General features: G+C 38.7%; 1 protein-coding gene across 1 annotated transcript in view; it reads right to left on the bottom strand.

Moving 5' to 3' along the window:
• ZNF704 (zinc finger protein 704) overlaps positions 1 to 19,203 on the bottom strand; it is a gene marked incomplete at its 5' end in the record, with an annotated part of 218,135 nt that overhangs the window by 162,914 nt on the left and 36,018 nt on the right. The window contains one exon of the mRNA XM_003782530.2: positions 8,814 to 9,055. Coding sequence (XP_003782578.2) covers positions 8,814 to 9,055 — 242 coding nt within the window. The remainder of the gene's footprint in view (positions 1 to 8,813; positions 9,056 to 19,203) is intronic.

Here is a 19,203-nt window from a genome sequence, read left to right as displayed (position 1 = left end):
AGAAGTTTTCCATGTAGAAATACTATATATTTCTGAAGAATTATTTCTATGTATTTCATATTTTGTGTTGTCATGTTGACTTTAATTCTCTAAGTGTTAATGGTTACAAAGGATATTTATATATTGAACTTAAAAAAAACAGAATGGTAAACATTAAAAATATATACATGAAACAAACAACAACAACCCCCCCAAATGCAAACCAGTTTTGCAGAGGCAACCTGCGGCCTGGGTAACTACAAAAGTGGAAGGATGGTGCTTCTAAGCACTTTGGAACATCCCCATATATCCAAGCTGTGCACTAAAGCCAATGGTCTCTCTGGCACAACAGCGCCACTGGTACACCTGAAGTTTCAGTTGTTCAATTTTCTCCATTTTGCTGCCAGCAATGATTTACACAGAAGGATATCGGCTAATTATCCAAAACCTCTTTGGAAGTGATGGTTGCAAATACCTGAACCTTGCAATTTCAGTGTTTTGTCACAAAACCATCCAGGTGATCCAGAAAGCATATCCTTCAGTAAAAAAGTGACATAAATTATTATTTTAAAAATTCATATTAATGTCCAAAATTCCAAGTTCACAATCCAATTCTAAATAGGTGGCACGGCTCGGTGCCTACAGCTCAGTGGCTAGGGTGCCAGCCACATACACCAGAGCTGGCGGGTTCGAATCCAGCTCGGGTCTGCCAAACAACAATGACAACTACAACCAAAAAATAAAAATAGCTGGGTGTTGTACCAGCTACTTGGGAGGCTGAGGCAAGAGAATCGCTTAAATCCAAGAGTATGAAGTTGCCGTGAGCTGTGATGCCACAGCACTCTACCGAGGGTGACAAAGTGAGACTCTGTCGTAAAAAAAAAAAGGTGGCACATTCTAATTAGGCATCAAAATGTGGTTATAATAAACAGCTATTCTATACTGTTCTTGAAAATTAATGAATTTTAAATGTCATAATTAAAGTCAATCCAAATAAGAAGAGTATAAAGTTCTTTCCTTTTTTTAAACCAAGGCCAGCAGAAAAACAGAGTGTAAAATTCTCTTTAAAATACACACATGAACACACTAAATGCATGAGCTAAATTTTTGTTATAAAACATGAGATCTCCTAAGTCATAATTAAGAAAATTAAGATAACATCAATCAGTGTTATTAGTGTTAGTACAGGAAAGTGAACTGGTGGTTCACAAAGGTTCTCTGTCTTACCTTATTAACCTCTGCACATTTTCATAGAAAATCAGCATATGTACGTTTAGATTACAGAAATCCATCTGTAGGCACTTGGCAGGAAAGGATGGCTATTTTTAAAACAAACAAAACACCCACCATTCCATTTAATGAAATTTTGCTCCACAGTAAGAAGGGAGACAGAACTGCCTCTTTTTCAGGCAGCTTCAGATCTCCTGTCTTTCATGGGTGCTAGTCCCACAGGTAAAGAATAATTTCGTCCCTACCTAAGCTTGATTTACTTGTTGACCTTCCCCAGCAAGATAGGGCTTGATTGTGAACGGACAGCACAATGCGCGTGATCAAGTCCTAATGTCAATGACGTTGGTTCCTACCATTTTCCTGTCTCCATCCCTCTACCCACACGGCAGTACTTGAGTTTTGGAAAGACAGTATTTTGGCTGATGTGTTGGAAAGAGACAGACTATAGCCAGAGACCAGGGACAACAGTTACTTGCAGACCTGAATTACTGAGATGATGGGAAGGGACGGAAATGCATAAAGGTTTCTTGGAGAAGATGCCCTTTATCATTACTTTATGAAGATGCTTCAGTTCTTTTTTTTTTTTTTAGACAGAGCCTCAAGCTATCCCCCTGGGTAGAGTGCCATGGCATCACAGATCACAGCAACCTCCAACTCCTAGGCTCAAGCGAGTCTCCTGCCTCCACCTCCCAAGTAGCTGGGACCCCAGGCGCCCGCCACAACGCCCGGCTATTTTTTTTTTTTTTTGGTTGCAGCCGTCATTGTTGTTTGGCAGGTCCCAGCTGGATTCGAACCCGCCACCTTAGGTGTATGTGGCTGGCGCCTTAGCCGCTTGAGCTACAGGCGCCGAGCCATCTTCAGTTCTTAAGTATATAGTTTTATTATTTCTCTGACTTGGCTGTGTACATTTATATTCCCCTTCCAATATTTTTTTTAGAGAGAAATGTTTTAGAATTTCAATGTTCTATTTTTTTTTTTTAAAAGAAATGTTCTAAAATGTTAAAGTGATCTTGTTTCCTTTTTTCAGTAGTCTCATACTGGTCGCAGCATTTGTGACCTGAAAAATTTTGAATGCATTGAAACATTAAACATTTGCTCCAAGAGCTGCTATTCTAGAGATGCAGAAATAAAACCTCCCAATTTTGCCTTATTTCATTTACCCACACATTTGACATAGGAGACTTTCCTACAAATGGTATAAAGGACAAGAGAAAATGTAGGCAACATCACTGAAAATGGTAGTCAAAGTAGTTCCCAGTCTTCTGTCATACACAGGGTTTGCTTACAGCTTGGGTCATTTCCTAACTTTAAACTTGAAGGTAAACAGTTTCTGAGGTTCCTTCGAACTATACAATTCCCAGACTGGCAGACTATTAGATGATTTCATTCTGAACAGCCAGTGATAAATATGACATCATTATATTTTAAAACTCTGCAAAACAGCACCATATGTTTTTTTCTTCTAACTGCAAACTAACAATCTGTAGTATTCTAATAAACCACTGCTAAGTCCAGGAATATTTCTGTCCAAATTTTTCCCTTTTCCTTGTTATAGCTGGTTTGCTAGTGGATTTCTTTAGTTTTAGAATTATAAGGAGAAGACAGTTACTACATCACATAATCAAATTATAATTGGTGTTTGGGTGCAATCCAACCTATTTAAGCATGAGTATCTTCAAAATCACAATGTCTGGCAAAAACGGAGTAATAAATGCCATGCTCTAATGATCTAGGTTATCTAATAACGCTTGTCTCACCATGGACTTTTTTAGAGCCTGGAAAGCAAGTGATACTAGAAGTATCAATGCATTTTAAGGTATCACAGTTATAAAAGACAATAAGTCAACTGTGATGATAAGGAACAAAATTTCATACGGGGTCAGAAATCTTAGGTCTATTATTTGTTGAATGCATGTTCCTGGGTGAGTCCCTTAACATTTCTGAGTCTGTTTACACATTTGTAAGGTGGGAATTAAGCTGCCCAAAGCTATGCCTCTAGCTGCCCACCCTCCTGTCCTTTGTCTGACCTGGTTCCCCAGCCTTTGCAGCAACTCTGAGCTACCTGAGAGTCTTCCAGAGAATTCCACTCTTTGTTAAATCAGCCAGAGCCACTTTCTGTTGCTTACAACCAAGGCGGCTCACTTCCATTTCAAAAATCTATCTTGAATCGGTGCTCTTTATCTCAACTATCACCCCAGTCCAAACTACCATGCTGTCTTCTCTCCACCACTGCAGTGGTTCCCAGTTTCCCCTGTATGCATTCTTGTCTTTCTTGGACCATTCTACACGTAATAGCCAAAGTGACCTTTCATCAATACTAACACAACCATATCCTTCTCTTCCATAAAATCCTACTTGTTGACTTAAAAATATAATTTAAAAATCTTTAACACAATCAATATAGCTCAACATGATCTTTCTTTCCAACCTGAAATTTCCGCTGAAGCATGGGTAAATAAAATGTAGCACAACAAGGGAAGGAAACAGCATTTGGCAAATGTAAACTTATACATGCTACAGCATGGATGAACCTTGAAAATATGCTCTCTTTGTAATCCTGTCCTTACGTAACAACTATTTCCCTCAACTCTCTGTAGGGATTAAGGAAGCTAGTATTTTTTCTTCCTAGAGGTAGTCAAAAGTACTTAAAACTGAATATTTATAACCAGCAAGTCCTCATTCTTAATCTACAATCTCTTTTGGAGGAGGTTGTGTTTTGCCTTTTATAACCAAGCATGACTACGTTAATATGATGAAATATTCAGAGAGAGTCTTGGAGGGACTATTGTCCTCACTGTTAGCACTGAGACCTCTAGCACTTGATACCCCCAACTTTAAGGATCTCTGCTCCCCATTCCTTTCTGTCAATGACTGATCTTTAGTCCATGGAATGAGATAGTATTTGGCAAAGACGAACATGGCTTGCTTGTGCTCTCTCACACACTCTCTCTCTTTAGTTTTCCCTACTGAAGAATGTTGAATAATTTGAAGACTATTTTGAGTACCTCAACTGTATAATGCAACCCCAAATCGTCCTCAGAAAAGAAACAAGTGTTTCTTCTTGAAATCAAATAAGCAATATCCCTTGGGTCCTCAGAAAAGAAACAAGTGTTTCTTCTCAAAATCAAATAAGCAATATCCCCTGGGTAAATGGACTCTCCGACATTAAGATTTGTCCCTAGAGATCAGTGAGTTCCCAACTAATGGAAACAATGTCAGGGTATATGGCACACAACTACAGTGCGGATGTTACCTAACAAATGCAGACACTGTAACCCAACCATCTATACCCTCATATGAATCTGAAGTAAAAAACAACTTTTGTCCCTACCAACCCATGGCAACTCAGGAGAGAGTTTGTGCTCTTTCCTCCCATGACTCAAAAAAATAATCTTGGGATCTTGAGAGCAACAATCTGTTGCCACGTTTTCACAGGAAGTTTACAGATTTTTTGTTTTAAATGAAGATTCCAGGTGGTCTACACAGATAGCCCAGGCTGCAAAGGGCAGAAAAACTGCCCCCCTTTCCCGTCAATGGGCTCCTTCTAGCACCCAGTCTGACTTGCCTCTCCCACCTGCCCTGGCTTCTCACTGCCTCCTTTCTCTCACACTTGTTTCTCCTAATAAAAAGCTTGCGTGTTTAATTTTACCTCGGCATTTGTTTCCTGGATGACCCAGCCTGATTAGACATCTGGATTCATAATTTAAATTTCCATTTTCCTGAAACTAGCAACTTTTTTTTTTTTTTTTGGAGACAGAGCCTCAAGCTATCCCCTTGGGTCGAGTGCTGTGGCATCACAGCTCACAGCAACCTCCAACTCCTGGGCTCAAGCGAGTCTCCTGCCTCAGCCTCCTCAGTAGCTGGGACCACAGGCGCCCACCACAACGCCAGCCATTTTTTGGTTGCAGCTGTCATTGTAGTTTTGGCAGGCCCAGGCTGGATTCGAACTCACCACCTTAGGTGTATGTGGCTGGCGCCTTAGCCACCTGAGCCACAGGCGCCGAGCAGAAACTAGCAACTTTTAAATGGGTTCTCAGAAAACAGGTAAATAAACAAGGATTGTGTGTGGTAGATCTCAGCCACAGAGCTCCCCCTACTCTGTTCCATTCATTCCTAAATTGAAAAAGACACAAGAAAATTAGGCTTTTAGATAGATGTGTCAAATTAATCACTTTCCTAATATGAAAAGATTCTCCTCACAAATTACAAATTCATCTAGTCCTAATGAGAAAGGAGCAAATTAGGAACTGTTCTATGAAATTAGCTCCTTATGTATCTGTCTTCCTGATTCCACTGCAAGCTTCTGGAGGGCTGACACCCTGTCTCATTCATTATTTATTTACTTTTTTTACTGAGCACTGAATTCACGGCAGGTACTCAATACCCTTCTATTGAATGGAGGCAAGAGATGAAATCAGTGCTGCTACGCCACAGTGAGTATAGAGGTTACGGTGGGGAGAGGGTCACAGACCTCTCTAGAGACATGAAAAAGCAAATACAATATACAAACCACAGAAAATAAACTTCAGATTTATTTTACAGACCATAAAAAGGAAAGTTCAACCAAAATCTTAGTTACAGTGGGAACAAGCAAAAGACAAAGCAAGAAACATTACAGGGAACTGATCTTAAACTGTTGAAGAACTCTGCACTCAAGTGGCCTAAACTGGTGATCCTGCCTCCCCAGGAATCAGCCGAAAATAACATCTGGCTATAGGAGAGTAAGTTGCAATAATCATGTGGATACAAATATGCATACAGACTTTAAATACATACACAAATTTAATATATATATGTATATTTTATAAGATGTAGGTGCAGGTGCCCCTTGGTATCCATGGGGACTGGTCTCAGGACTCCCATGTAAAGTGGCATAGTATTTGCATACAACCTATAAACATCCTCCAGCATACTTTATTTTTTTTTAACATATTATTATTATTGGTTTATAGAGATGGGGTCTTGCTCTGTGCCCAGCCCTCTGGTATATTTTAAATCGGTTCTAGATTACTTATAATACCTAATATAACATAAATACTATGTAAATAGTTGTTATATTATAGTATTTAGGGAATAATAAGAAAGGTCTCTATATATTCAGTATAGATGATTTTTTCCCCCAAATATTTTCAATCTGTGGTTTGAATTCACAAGAACAGAACATGTGGACACAGAGGGATGACTATAATAGGCTTCCTTATACCAGTAAATTTCACTATACTGTAGAGTTCCTCAAACCTCCTTACAGAGTACCAATAGATATATTTCTCCTTAGTAAACAACAGAAATAATATATTATATTGCCAACATATAATATATTATATTGCCAATAGATATATTTCTCCTTAGTAAACAAAAGGAAAATCCTGTATCTCCCTACCATATCAGGTAAAGAATTCTTTAAAACAAAATATCATATCAATCTCTTTAGATGATAATAGAAAGTTGACATTTATTAAATATGGTAACAGTAAACAGAAATAGAGCAGAAAGAGTTCGAGAGTTGATCATTATAATCTCCAATGTCTCCTTCCTTCATGGTTTTTTAAAAATTTATTTCACCAACTACTGGAATACTGTATTTTATGATGATTAAATTCTTATTTTAGCAACGAAAACAAGTATATCAGTGAATAACTCAACCACTAAAGTTTTAAGTAGTATTTCCCATAGTAAGTTAATACATCTAAATTATACCTTGTCATTGGGGAATTTTGCTGTACATTAATGAATTTAAAACTTAATTAATTTCCCCACACTGTTTAAGAATCTTTCAATAACACTGACTTGACTCATACTTTTAAATACATTCAGTGAATTTGAAAAGGTGGGAAATATCCCACATTCCACAGCCAGAAAAAGAAGGAAATATTTTTCTCCCTCCCCTTTCAGTGTTTTCTCCAGAAATATTGCAAGTAGAGTGACATTAAAGAACAAAGGCATACCTAAAATAATCTATGCAATTTGAAATAATTGCAGGTTTTTTAACATATACAATGATCCTAACGAAAATTTTACATAGAGTAAGTCCTATGGAATTGCAAGTTGGTGCTAAACTATCTGACACTGAAAGTCTGCTTTTTGTCCGATGGGCTTAGGAATGAAGTAAAAAAATAGAGCTCTACACATTTCGAATTGTTAATATGCCATTTTTCCTATGCGTCAACCAAATAACAGATATGAATCGAGGTGCCTGCCAGGTTCAAGATGTTTTAAAACATTTCACAATCAAGCCACGGTAGAAGGAGCTAATCCTAAATAATTTGAACTGTACTTCATACGAAAAAAAAAAAAAAGGAAAGCAAGTAATTCCAAGTAATCAGAAGTTTGCTTATGAAAATCTCCCATTAAAGGTTAAGAAAAACAAAGAGGTCTATAATTCTAGACAGTCTGACAAATTTGGTGGCAGGATAAAATGATGCTTAAAGAAGATACTTTTGACTTAATAGATAAAGAAATACAACTCTAATTACAGACAGTGAGCAGGTGGGAAAGGCACACTCATTCCTTGTCCAAAAGTACTGGTTTCCTTGGTTGAGACCAGAAACCACTTGAACAAATGCAGGAATTCTTAAACAATTGCTTATAAAGTTTCATTATAAACGATTTTTGGCAACAAAATATGGCACACAAATTAAAAATAAGCAATCTTTCATGCTAAGACATTTCCTTTCTTTCCTTCATCTGACTAATACCCTATTGAGTCCGCAGAACATAATTGAGAAAAGGGCTAGAGGTGAAGTGTGTACAGAGTGGACTGAAATCCCCGCCAAGGTAAAGCTTACTTTCCAGGTGAGACAAGCGATGAGTACAAAAGTGAGAAACTGGTCTACTGTGTTTATCCCACTACTGTCCCACTGTCATTCTGCTACAGTACGGCCTTTGGTTCAGTGCCATTGGATGTGGGTTACATAGGATTATAAAATGATAAATGTCTTTTGATATTTCAAGTAGGCTGGATCTGTTTTAAAAGAATTACCATGATATAAGTCAGGGCTCAACAAACATTTTTACATATTACAGGCTTTGAAGGCCACCTATGGTCTGGGTCATCAATTCTTCACCTAAGACCATTCTTATCTCACACAAAACAGGCCAGGGGCTGAGTGTGGCCAACAATCATAGTTTGCCAACGTCTGACCAAAAGACCTGAGTATATTTGCTTTGAAGCGGCTATGCTCAGTCCTGCATTTCATGTTTCATTCTATTTTATTTTATTTTTTTTTTTTTTTGCATTTACTCTTTTTTTTTTTTGCTGGGGCCAGGTTTGAACCCGCCACCCCTGCTATATGGGACTGGCGCCCTACTCCTTGAGCCACAGGCGCCACCCTGCATTTACTCTTTTGCTTTTTATTATTCATTTAGTAAAATCTAATAAAATATTCTTTTCTAGAGCTGCAATGGTTCCAACTACAGAAGCCTCAAAGTCAGTTCTGAAGAATAAAGCCACCTGCTCTATTTCACACCAGAAACAGAAAAAAAATTCTTGGCAGAAAACCTTTCATAAATCCACATACGGAAGAGAGTCTACATACTGGGGAGATGGTGCACGCTCTCCACCAACTTCCAGGGGCAGAAACGTAGGAGATCTCACATTCCCTTACCTTGCTGGAGGGACATCAATGTTGGAAGAAACAACTTTTCTTTTTTGCTCAAGGAGACAGATGGAACGAGTGTTTTCTTTTTCATGGTCAAGGACCCGGTTGGCTTTTTTGGTGTCTGCTGTTTTCACGTCTTCCTCCATGGCCAAGGAGAACAAATGTTGTTGAGACATTTTTCTGCTAGAGTCACGTTTTAAGTCCTCTGATTGAAACGTGAAGGTCATTTCCCGCTTAATGCTCCCCACCTGCGAAATGAAATGCAGACATTCTTACTCACACAAAACATCAGTTTTGCCTGACTACTGCAGATGGCTGTGAGAGAGACGGCTGACGCTGTCCTCTGTGTTCATCTTGAAGAATTTATAGTTTTAATCAGAAAAATGCAACACAGAAATAAAATGACCTATGTTACAAAATCGCATATAATTGACGCATCTGTCATAATGACAACAAAAAGCATCACAGACATAAGAAATCCCTTTCAGGTGTACAAAAATTCAGACCATGTTAAAGTGTAAGAGCTCCAACTTTTTTTTTTTTTAATTTAAAACATTATTTTTTTCTTCTACAACTAAAAAAACTGTTAAGAAAACTAAGAAAACTAAAAATACTGTTAAGTATTTCAGGCTGATTACGTCATGTTTAATAGAAGAGAGCTAATGTGTAAAACGGAAACCTATCTTCGACTACTAATGCTGATCTTAATTACATTCTGTCCTTTATAAAGAATTGTTTTTTATCCTTTATCTATAGCAGTTATGATTCTCATAAAATCCCTTCTAAAGCCATATGACAAAGAAGTCAGGCTAATTTTTCTTCTCATTTTTACGAAATGCAATGATGATTAAGGTGCGAGACAAATATCAAATTAAACCTGAGTGAAATGAATCCTGTTAGTTCAGACTTTGTGATAATTGGAAAAGGAGACTGAAGTTCAAAAAGGCTTTTGTAAGGTAATTTGTATTGTAAATGAGTATTAGAGAGAACTAGTTAAAGTTCTAAGTGTACCAAGATGAGTCAGACTGGAAATCTGGAGCTTCCCCTATCAGGAGGGTGTATTTCAAAATATGCACAACTGTGAGACATTTCACAGGTTCCTGAGACAACCATTCCTTCTTGTGCAGAACATTTGTGGAGTCAGTAGATCTGCACTCACCCAATTAAACACAAAATGTGCTTGTTTCTTTTTAATGTTTGGTAGGAGAAAAAGCAAAAGTCTTTGATCAAATAGATTTAGGTGTACAGAATCTAAAGCCAGAAGAAGAAGTCATTTTCCAGATAAAATGTATGAAGTCATATGTATGTGTGACAACAGAAGAGATTAATAAAGAAAGGTATTAATAACCAGAAAGTCTCAGACCAAAGGGAAACTTAAGCTGCACGTGTGCTGGAGCCACAGGGCCGCCTACGTAGGAGAATTTCCTGAGCCCAGGGATGACTTGTGCTCTGGAACGCACTTGGTGCCAGGCATCTTTCCTACCAACACAGAGCATTTAAGCGAAGCTCCACTCTCTCCTGGGCCCATCCTGTCAGGTAAAAGAAAAAATCATTTTCCTGTGGTTTTCCTGTCAGGCCTACACCCAGCTCCATAGGAAAACGGTCAACCACTTCTGGTCTGCTTGTAACTCACTGAAAAGTCACCATATTTGCTAGAATGTATTAATGAAATAAAATAAGGGTCCAAGGAAAACTAGTGTCTGCTTTTAAAGTATTAACTATTTAAATGACATCAGCACACAACAGAAAGGAATATGAAAGCATTTTAAGCTTCCAAAAATGTAATGACTGCTCAATAAAAATAGGTGACACATGTAATTACAAATATTTTAAATATCCATCACTAATTAGTATTCTATATGACACTTTATGCCTGGGGGCAGGAGTGAGAGGGAAGTGTTTTCCACATCTCTACCAATCCATTTCCAATCTACATTGTAACAGGAAAGCTAAATATCAGGTAGAATCAAAGAAAAACAAGGCTGGTTTTGAGAACTGTAAACAGCTTCTCCCTAAGTGTCAAGTCTTACACTTATTAAAAATTTAAGTCGTAACAGTATTCAACTGAAATAACAATTGACATCCATGGCTCCCCTGGGAATAAGTGGACTGGTTACACTGATTAAATGAATTCTATCCAAAGTTTAAAGGAGGGGAACAACATGACAGCAAGTTTAGCTTTCAACTTCAAAAATGTAGAGAAAATAATCTGAAGCAAATAACCTAAGTAGAATAAATTTCCTAGAGAAATGATGTTATAATTGCATGTCATACTCTTTGCCAAGGTTTCATAATAAAATAAATTATGGCAATACTCAACAATGCAAGCTATAAATCTTCTATAATAGCTTCTAAACTGAAAATTAATCTCTCAATAGTAATCAGAGAATTGTAGCAATGTAATAGATTTCAAAGTCAATTTAGCTCAGACTCCTTGTTTAAAAATGGAACTCCTTGCTTAAAAATGACCAAAGAGGACCAAAAGTAGTTGTAGAGATGAGGAAGAGCCGTGAGACATTTTGAGTCCTGGGTTGCACTGTTTGAAATGCTGGTGGAAGGGGTAGATGGTGGCTGTAGATATTCATTATACCACTATGCTTTAAAGCTTGCTATCCACATTATATGTTCTTTTTAATGTTCATGTATTCATAATAAATGTATTTTATACTAAATATAATAGTAAATATTTTTTCTCTTAAATATTATAATTAAATATAATATTAATTATGTATGTATTAGTATAATTAAATTATACCGTATTAAATACGATATGTAAAAGACAAAAAATAAACCCCACCAAAAGGAGAGTTCACAAGACAGAAGACAGTGGAGAGAATGCTTAAAGTCAAACCTGAGAGGCTGGACTCAGAAGTGGCTCAGAGAAATAGGGTGGTGGCTGGAGGGAATGCTGGACAGGAGAATGTTTTAAGGTAGGAGACAGAAGAACGTGCTTGAACCCCAAAGCAGAAAGGAAGAGATCAGGTCAGGCCTGCGGCAGTAGAAGGGAACAAGGCTGACACCCAGCTACTGCAAGGAGCAGACGAGAGAAGAAAAAGGAAGATAACAATCTCATGTATAAGAGATTCCAGAAAAGACAAATCTACAGAGATAGAAAATAGGTAAGTGAACCCCTAGGGCTGGGGATAGGAGTGGAAACATAATAGGCTTAAGAGAACTTTTGGGGGGAGGGGATGATATAAAATATCCTAGAACTAGACTGCCATGATATTCATGGGAGGTGTTAAGTTTATTAAAAAACCTCAAGCTGCATTCTGAATGGTGGGAGATGAATGGTATGGTATGTCAATTATAGCTCAACTAAGTATGTAAATTATACCTCAGTTGAGTTGTTAAAAAAAAAAAGAAGAAAGAAAGAACCAAACCAGCAGTAACTCGTATAGAGGGTGTATTTCTTAGAACCACTAGACCAAAAATTTGAAAACTGTGATGCAAGAGGCAGTCACCATGTCTACGGGTCTTTCTGAAAAACAAACAAAACCCAGATGATATGGCAACTCAAGCTGCTGCAAGCAGGTGTATCCTACATCTGGAAGGATGAGGCTAATATCCAACCTCCCTTCAAGCCCCCCAGCCTTCCTCACCCTGGAAGAGGGATATTTTTCAAATTCATCCACCTGAGGAAGAACGTGTGCACTTCCTATGCCCAGAGAGGGCACTGTTACTTATTTTCCCTCCCAGTTTACACAATGCCCTAGTGACAAAACTGTTTCTTGTCTTCTGCAAGGTCTAGGCTAAGGTAGCGTCTTTCTTTGAAGCTGGCATCCATTATGTGACTCATAAATAGGAGTTGATATTCTCATTGGTGGAAAAGTTGAGGCAATGGGAGAAATCACTCTATGCTACAGCTCATAAGCGGGCAGAGAGTTCAAGGTCAGATGACAGCTCAAAAGAACAGAAAGAACCTGACTGGATGGAGAGAAATCAGCAACACCAAAGTTGGAAAGAGAGAAGAAACAGCTGCACAGTCCTGGGTAACAAGGAAGGATGCCCACCTCTTGGGGTATATGAGGACCTGCCAAAGAAGGAAGAGCTCCTCACTGCTATGGGATTCTTTATAAGCACCAGGAAGAGAACAGGACACAGCTTCCTCCAGGAGAGATACCTAAGTGTCAGGGTAGAGAGGAGTGATGTTCAAAAGCACGATACTGCTTGCCTTCCTGGAGCTGAGGTCATTTCCAAATCTCCTGATTCACTACCACCATAACCTGTGAATGGTCACAGAAACTAGGAAAAAAAAACAAAAAACCACCTAGCAAGTATCCTCCATAACATCAAAGACCCATACAGGAAAAGTGAAAAGATTTAGAATTTCAAGTAGGGTTTTTTGTGTTGTTTTTGTTTTTAGCATTTGGGGGGAGGGCACTGGGGCTGGGTTTGAACCTGCCACCTCCAGCATATGGGGCCGGCGTCCTACTCCTTTCATATTTTTAGCATTTAAAGATTCAGAAGGCAAAAGATGATACTACAAGCTAATAATTTAGCCACCTAAACAGTCAAAGATAATGACTTGATCCTCCACACCAGAATAATGGACTGGTGGCAAAAGACAATACAAATCTTGAGAGATCAGGAAGAATCTCGCTGACCTGAAAATATTTTAAACTAAAATATGAGGAGGAAGGAGGAAAACATCTAAAACAGGAGAACTATCAAGCTGGAACGCCTCTGTGACAAAAAATGAAGAAAAATGGCAAGGCCGCCCACTGGCGAGTCTCAGAGTTTGGGGAACGGTATTAGTCTGGAGTAGTCTGAGTGTACCCCACACGGACGAGCCTGGGAGTGAGAGGCAGTCGGATTTGATTTTGGTTGTCACCTTTCAAGATGGACATTGACAAACAGGAAAGAGCACAGTGAGGTAACCTGTGTAGGGAAGGATCTTCCTGAGAGGCCCTGGGAATGCACTGTCTAGAAAAAGGAAGGCGGCAGCCCTTACAGCTGCTCTCAAGTGGACCGCTGGCTGAAAGAAGGGGAATTTGAATTCTGTGTTCCTCTGACGCCTCCTTCTGCATCCAGCCAACCAACTCCCTTCTGACCTCCCGGTTCACTCTCTCTTCCTCCTTCCCTCGTCTCCCTCTTCTACCACATGAGCACGAGACATTCCGTGTCTATAAAAAGAGTTTACTACTCTATGTTTAAATGTGCTTTCACGGAATTATAAATTGTTATGCAGGAGGAATCCCAGAGACTGCTCGGTCTCACTGAAACACTTTATTTTGCAGTGTTTTTATAGAGTTTAAAGAGATATATTTTTTATCTTTAAAATGCATATTTAGGCTCGGCGCCTGTAGCACAGGGGTTATGGCACCAGCCACAGGCACAGAGGCTGGCGGGTTCGAGCCGGCTCGGGCCTGATAAGCAATAATGGCAACAACAACAACAAAAAATAGCCCGGTGCTGTGGCAGGTGCCTGTAGTCCTGGCTACTTGGGAGGCTGAGGCAAGAGAATCACTTAAGCCCAAGAGTTGGAGGTTGCTGTGAGCTGTGATGCCACAGCACTCTTACCAAGTGTGACATGGTGAGACTCTGTCTCAAACGAATAAATAATAAAATGTGTATTTATTACAAAATATATCCCTGTTACATGTATAAGGGAAAGTTTTCTATTCCCCCCCATTTTCCTCCCAGCCAGGCCCACACTGCAACAGTAACCATTTACCACTGCAAAACTTCAAATTACTGACAATACCTTAAATTCTCCTCTGTGAAGGTTTACTGCCTGGAGTATTTAAACATGAATGTGATTATACTTCGTATATTACTCAGCAACCTATTTTTCCACTTCACAATATATCATGAACAACTTTCCAGCTGAGTAGATCTACTACATTTCTTTATTTTGAACTGAGTAACATTTCATGAGATGATATATTTTAACCATTAAGGAAATTTTCAATTTTTTTTTTTTTTTGAGACACAGCCTCAAGCTGTCCCCCTGGATAGAGTGCTGTGGCATCACAGCTCACAGCAACCTCCAACTCCTGGGCTCAAGCGAGTCTCCTGCCTCAGCCTCCCAAGTAGCTGGGACCACAGGCGCCCGCCACAACGCCCGGCTATTTTTGGGTTGCAGCCATCATTGTTGTTTGGCGGGCCTGGGCTGGATTTGAACCCGCCACCTTAGGTGTATGTGGCTGGCACCTTAGCCACCTGAGCCACAGGCATGGAGTCAAATTTCAATTTTTAATTGCTACCACTGAGTATCCTTGTGTACGTGTGCATATACGTCTATGGAATCGTGTAAGCATTTTTGCAGGAAAAATGCCTAGAGACTGGAACTGCTAACTGTGAACTAAGGATGGAACACTCACATAGTGGACATGCCATGAGGTCACCAAATAGAAGGACATCAGAATATATCCATGATCTATTAAGGGCAGCACATTAGTTCATGATCAATTGTATTTAGAGATGTTTGTAAGTTATGGCCTGACATGTTGGCATGATTTCACTGAAAGAAAAAAAACAAAGTAGTAGGATGCCAAAAAGTTACACACCTCAGGGAAAAGCTTGGATGGGCCAAGAGGACCCCTTCACTTCTTTTCATGTATAATTAAATATACACACATAGAAACATGCACAATTTTCAGTGGTGAAATGATGGGAGATTTTTACTTTTTCTAAGGTTTTCAAATAGAAAAATTAAAATAAAGAGATGATTTTTTATGAGGTTCACAAAAATTATGAAGAATAAAGAATGCTCTGCTTTTTCACAGATGAGGTAACTGGCACTCTCAGGTTTGTGCTGTTGGAGAGAGCCTACATACTATTTTAGAAAGCAGACATAAAGTGTAGCAAAATCTAACTGTGCACCCCGTTGTTACAACAATTCTACGACTAAGGAAAAAAATTGAAAAGCACACAAACATACTTATCATAGAAGTCCTGATAGAATTAGAAAACAAAAATTACCTACTATATGTATCCATACAATAAAGTTGGGGTTAAATATGCACAAATAAAATGTATGGTTAAAAACACTATAGTCCCAGCTACTTGGGATGATGAGGCAAGAGAATCGCCTAAGCCCAAGAGCTGGAGGTTGCTGTGAGCTGTGATGCCACAGCACTCTACTGAGGGTGACAAAGTGAAACTTGGTCTCTAAAATAAACAATAAAATGTATGGTTAAAAACAAAGGCATATCATTATATTTACTGACATGAAATGACATTTAATATATTAATTGAAAAAAGGAGATGACAAATGGGTACATGTGATATGATCTCAGAAAGGAGGGATGTGAATATACAAAGAGAGAAAAAAGAATCTTGAAAGGGTGTTCTAAAATGTTAATGGTTTCCTTTGGGAGAAGATTTGATGAGCAAATTTTGCCTTCTTTCTGTTTTGTCTATAATTTTTTTTTTTTTTTTTGCAGTTTCTGGCTGGGGCTGGGTTTGAACTCCTCAGCTCCGGTATATGGGGCCGGTGCCCTACTCCTTTGAGCCACAGGCACTGCCCTGTTTTGTCTGTAATTTTTATAGTATCAATGTGTGGTTTTGTATTTTTAAAACCTGTAAGTTATCCCATTATGAAAAAATACATATCATTTTTCATTAAGTTTCTCAAGAATCTGACATTTATATGACAAGTTTTTTCTTTAACTAGCACTCAGTTATTGGTACACACACATATATCAAAAAAATTACTTAAAATAATACATCCACTGGCACTATTACTTCCATTGATTACCAACACTTGTCTGTCATACTGTACAATAAAGACCACGGAATTCCTTCTTCCCACCTAACATAGAAGCCCCTCCTATGGTATATCACACACAAACACATTATCCAGTATAATTTCTTAGAAGGGAAAAAAGCTTCCATGTTCAAATATATGAGAATACCACCAATTACTGAGTTAACTGACAAATAAAACTCAGAATTTTTATTCCAATGAACAGCTTTTGTTTTCCTAGAAGAAGATAAACAGTGTATGTATAAATATGATATACTTGGGGAAATTGCAATTTTTTCAACAAGAAGCTAACAGTATCTATTTAAAGTCCTGAATTTCTCTAAATGGTGTCCTTCGTAAATTGGATGCGACTTCCGAAGGCAGGCACTGGGGCCCATCAGACATTCTCAACATAAAAACATCTGGTTTCTACAGGAAGATGAAAGGAAGACAGCTTCTGATGTCAGCCCACTTACTTGATCAATCCTTTTGTCTATATTCAAGTGCCCTCCAGGCCACCTTAGTCTTAACACCCTCCCTACAGGTTTACAGAAATAAAATGGCAAAAAGCATGTGTCAACACTTAGCTCTTGGAAACTGTCCTCAGTTACTCATCTCAACCCAATCAGATTTGAGGAGTTGGCTCTGGAGATTAACTGGATTTCCAGGAATTATCTGCAGAGAAAGACAGCCCATTTGCCTTCTGGGGCATTCTGGACAGTAAGAAATAGTACAGACCTTCTGGAAAGGGCCATGAAATTCAGGCCACAGCAAAAATCACTCAAGACAGCAAACATCAGGAATCTAGTGAGTGGTTCACTCGGCCAAGCAACTCCTTAACACCCTTCTACTCACCAGGAAGCCACAAAGTCACACCTGGCAAGCAATTTTTTCTATTTCAGATCATTTTTCCCCACACTAGGATTTATCGAAATAACATGCTTGTATGACACATAATAACATACATAATAATATACATATTTAGTGGCTGAAGATGACCTCACATCTACCGCTGTGTGGAGCACAGAATCAGACCTACAGATTTAAAAATATGCTCCAAGAGCAGCATCAAAATTTACATTAAAAATAGAAACCCCTGATTCTCTCAATTAATTTAAAATATTACTGCTAAGAGTCAGGCTCAAGGAAAGGCCAGAATGTTAGAGTAAACTGATCAAAACTACACCTTGAAACAGCAATCAGAACTATACTCCTTACTTAAGAGTAAATTCTTCAAATTTCATTCTAAGTACACAGAAAAATAAGTTGGATGGCAAATCTATGGAGTCGTGATGAACAGCTATCATAGAACACTTTAAAAATAATTGCTTCCAATTACTGGCCCCTTCATTATATCACTCCCTTGGCCCTCTGAAACCAATCAAGTGTTTGTTGACTGCTTTTTCCTCAAGGATGTACATTATTTCTTGATGCCATGACAGAGTAGCTGGCTGACACACATCAAATCGCTTTGGTGGTGGTGAGGATGGGAAAACAAATAAAATTCAGCAGAATTCACTGAAACCTTCTATTTGCTTTGGGCATTATTTGCTCAAAGCACACAACTATATTATCTCAGCAATCAGTAGGGCTGGCTTTACTACAGCAAGTTTTAACTATAATATCTTGATAATTTAATATTCAACAAAGCATGACTTGGCTTGCTTAACGGAAGATTAGTCAGCAGCATGTTTAGGATGGAAAGTTATTGCAAAAATCTTTAGTGGAAGACAACTTGGCTGAGGTTTCAAGTCTTTTATGAACATTATGCAAGTGAGAACATATGACTTGGGCATTTTTTTAAAAAAGAAATCCCTTCTGACAAGCTTTGAGTATCCATTTCTGTAAAGTCCAGTATTAAATTCAAGCTCAGCTAACTTCATATGTATATTTTTTCCAACCATATGTAGAGATAGAAGGAAAATCAGTATGAATATGGGTTGATCTTATTGGACTTAACTTCAGGGCCCAGAAGTTATCGCATTAGTTAAATACTTTGTTTTATATAATTCAAAGTTTAATTCAACCAATCACATCCGATTCATGCAGAAATCCTATGGACTTTACCTTTAGAATATAACCAGAATCCAACCACTTCTCACAACCTCTGCAGGCACTATCTTGGTCAAGCCACCAATTACTTGGGGAAATTATAATTTTTTAAATAAGAAGCTAACAGTATCTATTTAAAGTCCTGAATTTCTCTAAATGGTGTCCTTTGTAAATTGGATGCAACTTCTGAAGACAGGCAAGGGGATCATCATTCTCAACATAAAAACATCTGGTTTCCACAGGAAAATGAAAGAAAGATGGCTTCTGACATCAGCCCACTTACTTGATCAATCCTTCTGTCTATACTCAAGTGCACTCCAGACCACCTTAGTCCTAACACCCTCCCTATAGGTTTACAGACTGAATATGTATAATCAGCTCCTAGGATCCCTGCTTTAACCCATGCCCCACCTCCCCGCCCCCTACCTGGTCCTTCTCAGTCACAGCAGCCAGCCTTATCCCTTAAAATCAGGGTTCTTAGCTAAGCACCCTCCAGCAGTTCCACAGTCCACTCAGGATAACAGACGAAGTCCCTACAGTGGCCTCCAGGGCCCCCTATGACTTGGCCTGCCTCCATCTGATTCTCTCCCTCTCCTACTTCCTCCTTCCACTCTCACGCTGACTCCCACCCTTGCAGGCCTTTCCCCTGGA

The sequence above is a fragment of the Otolemur garnettii genome, unplaced genomic scaffold, assembly GCF_000181295.1.
Source record: "Otolemur garnettii isolate 467f Iridium unplaced genomic scaffold, OtoGar3 scaffold00004, whole genome shotgun sequence".
NCBI lineage: Eukaryota > Metazoa > Chordata > Mammalia > Primates > Galagidae > Otolemur > Otolemur garnettii.
Note: the sequence above shows the minus strand (reverse complement) of the source record. Positions and strands in the feature narration are given on the sequence as shown.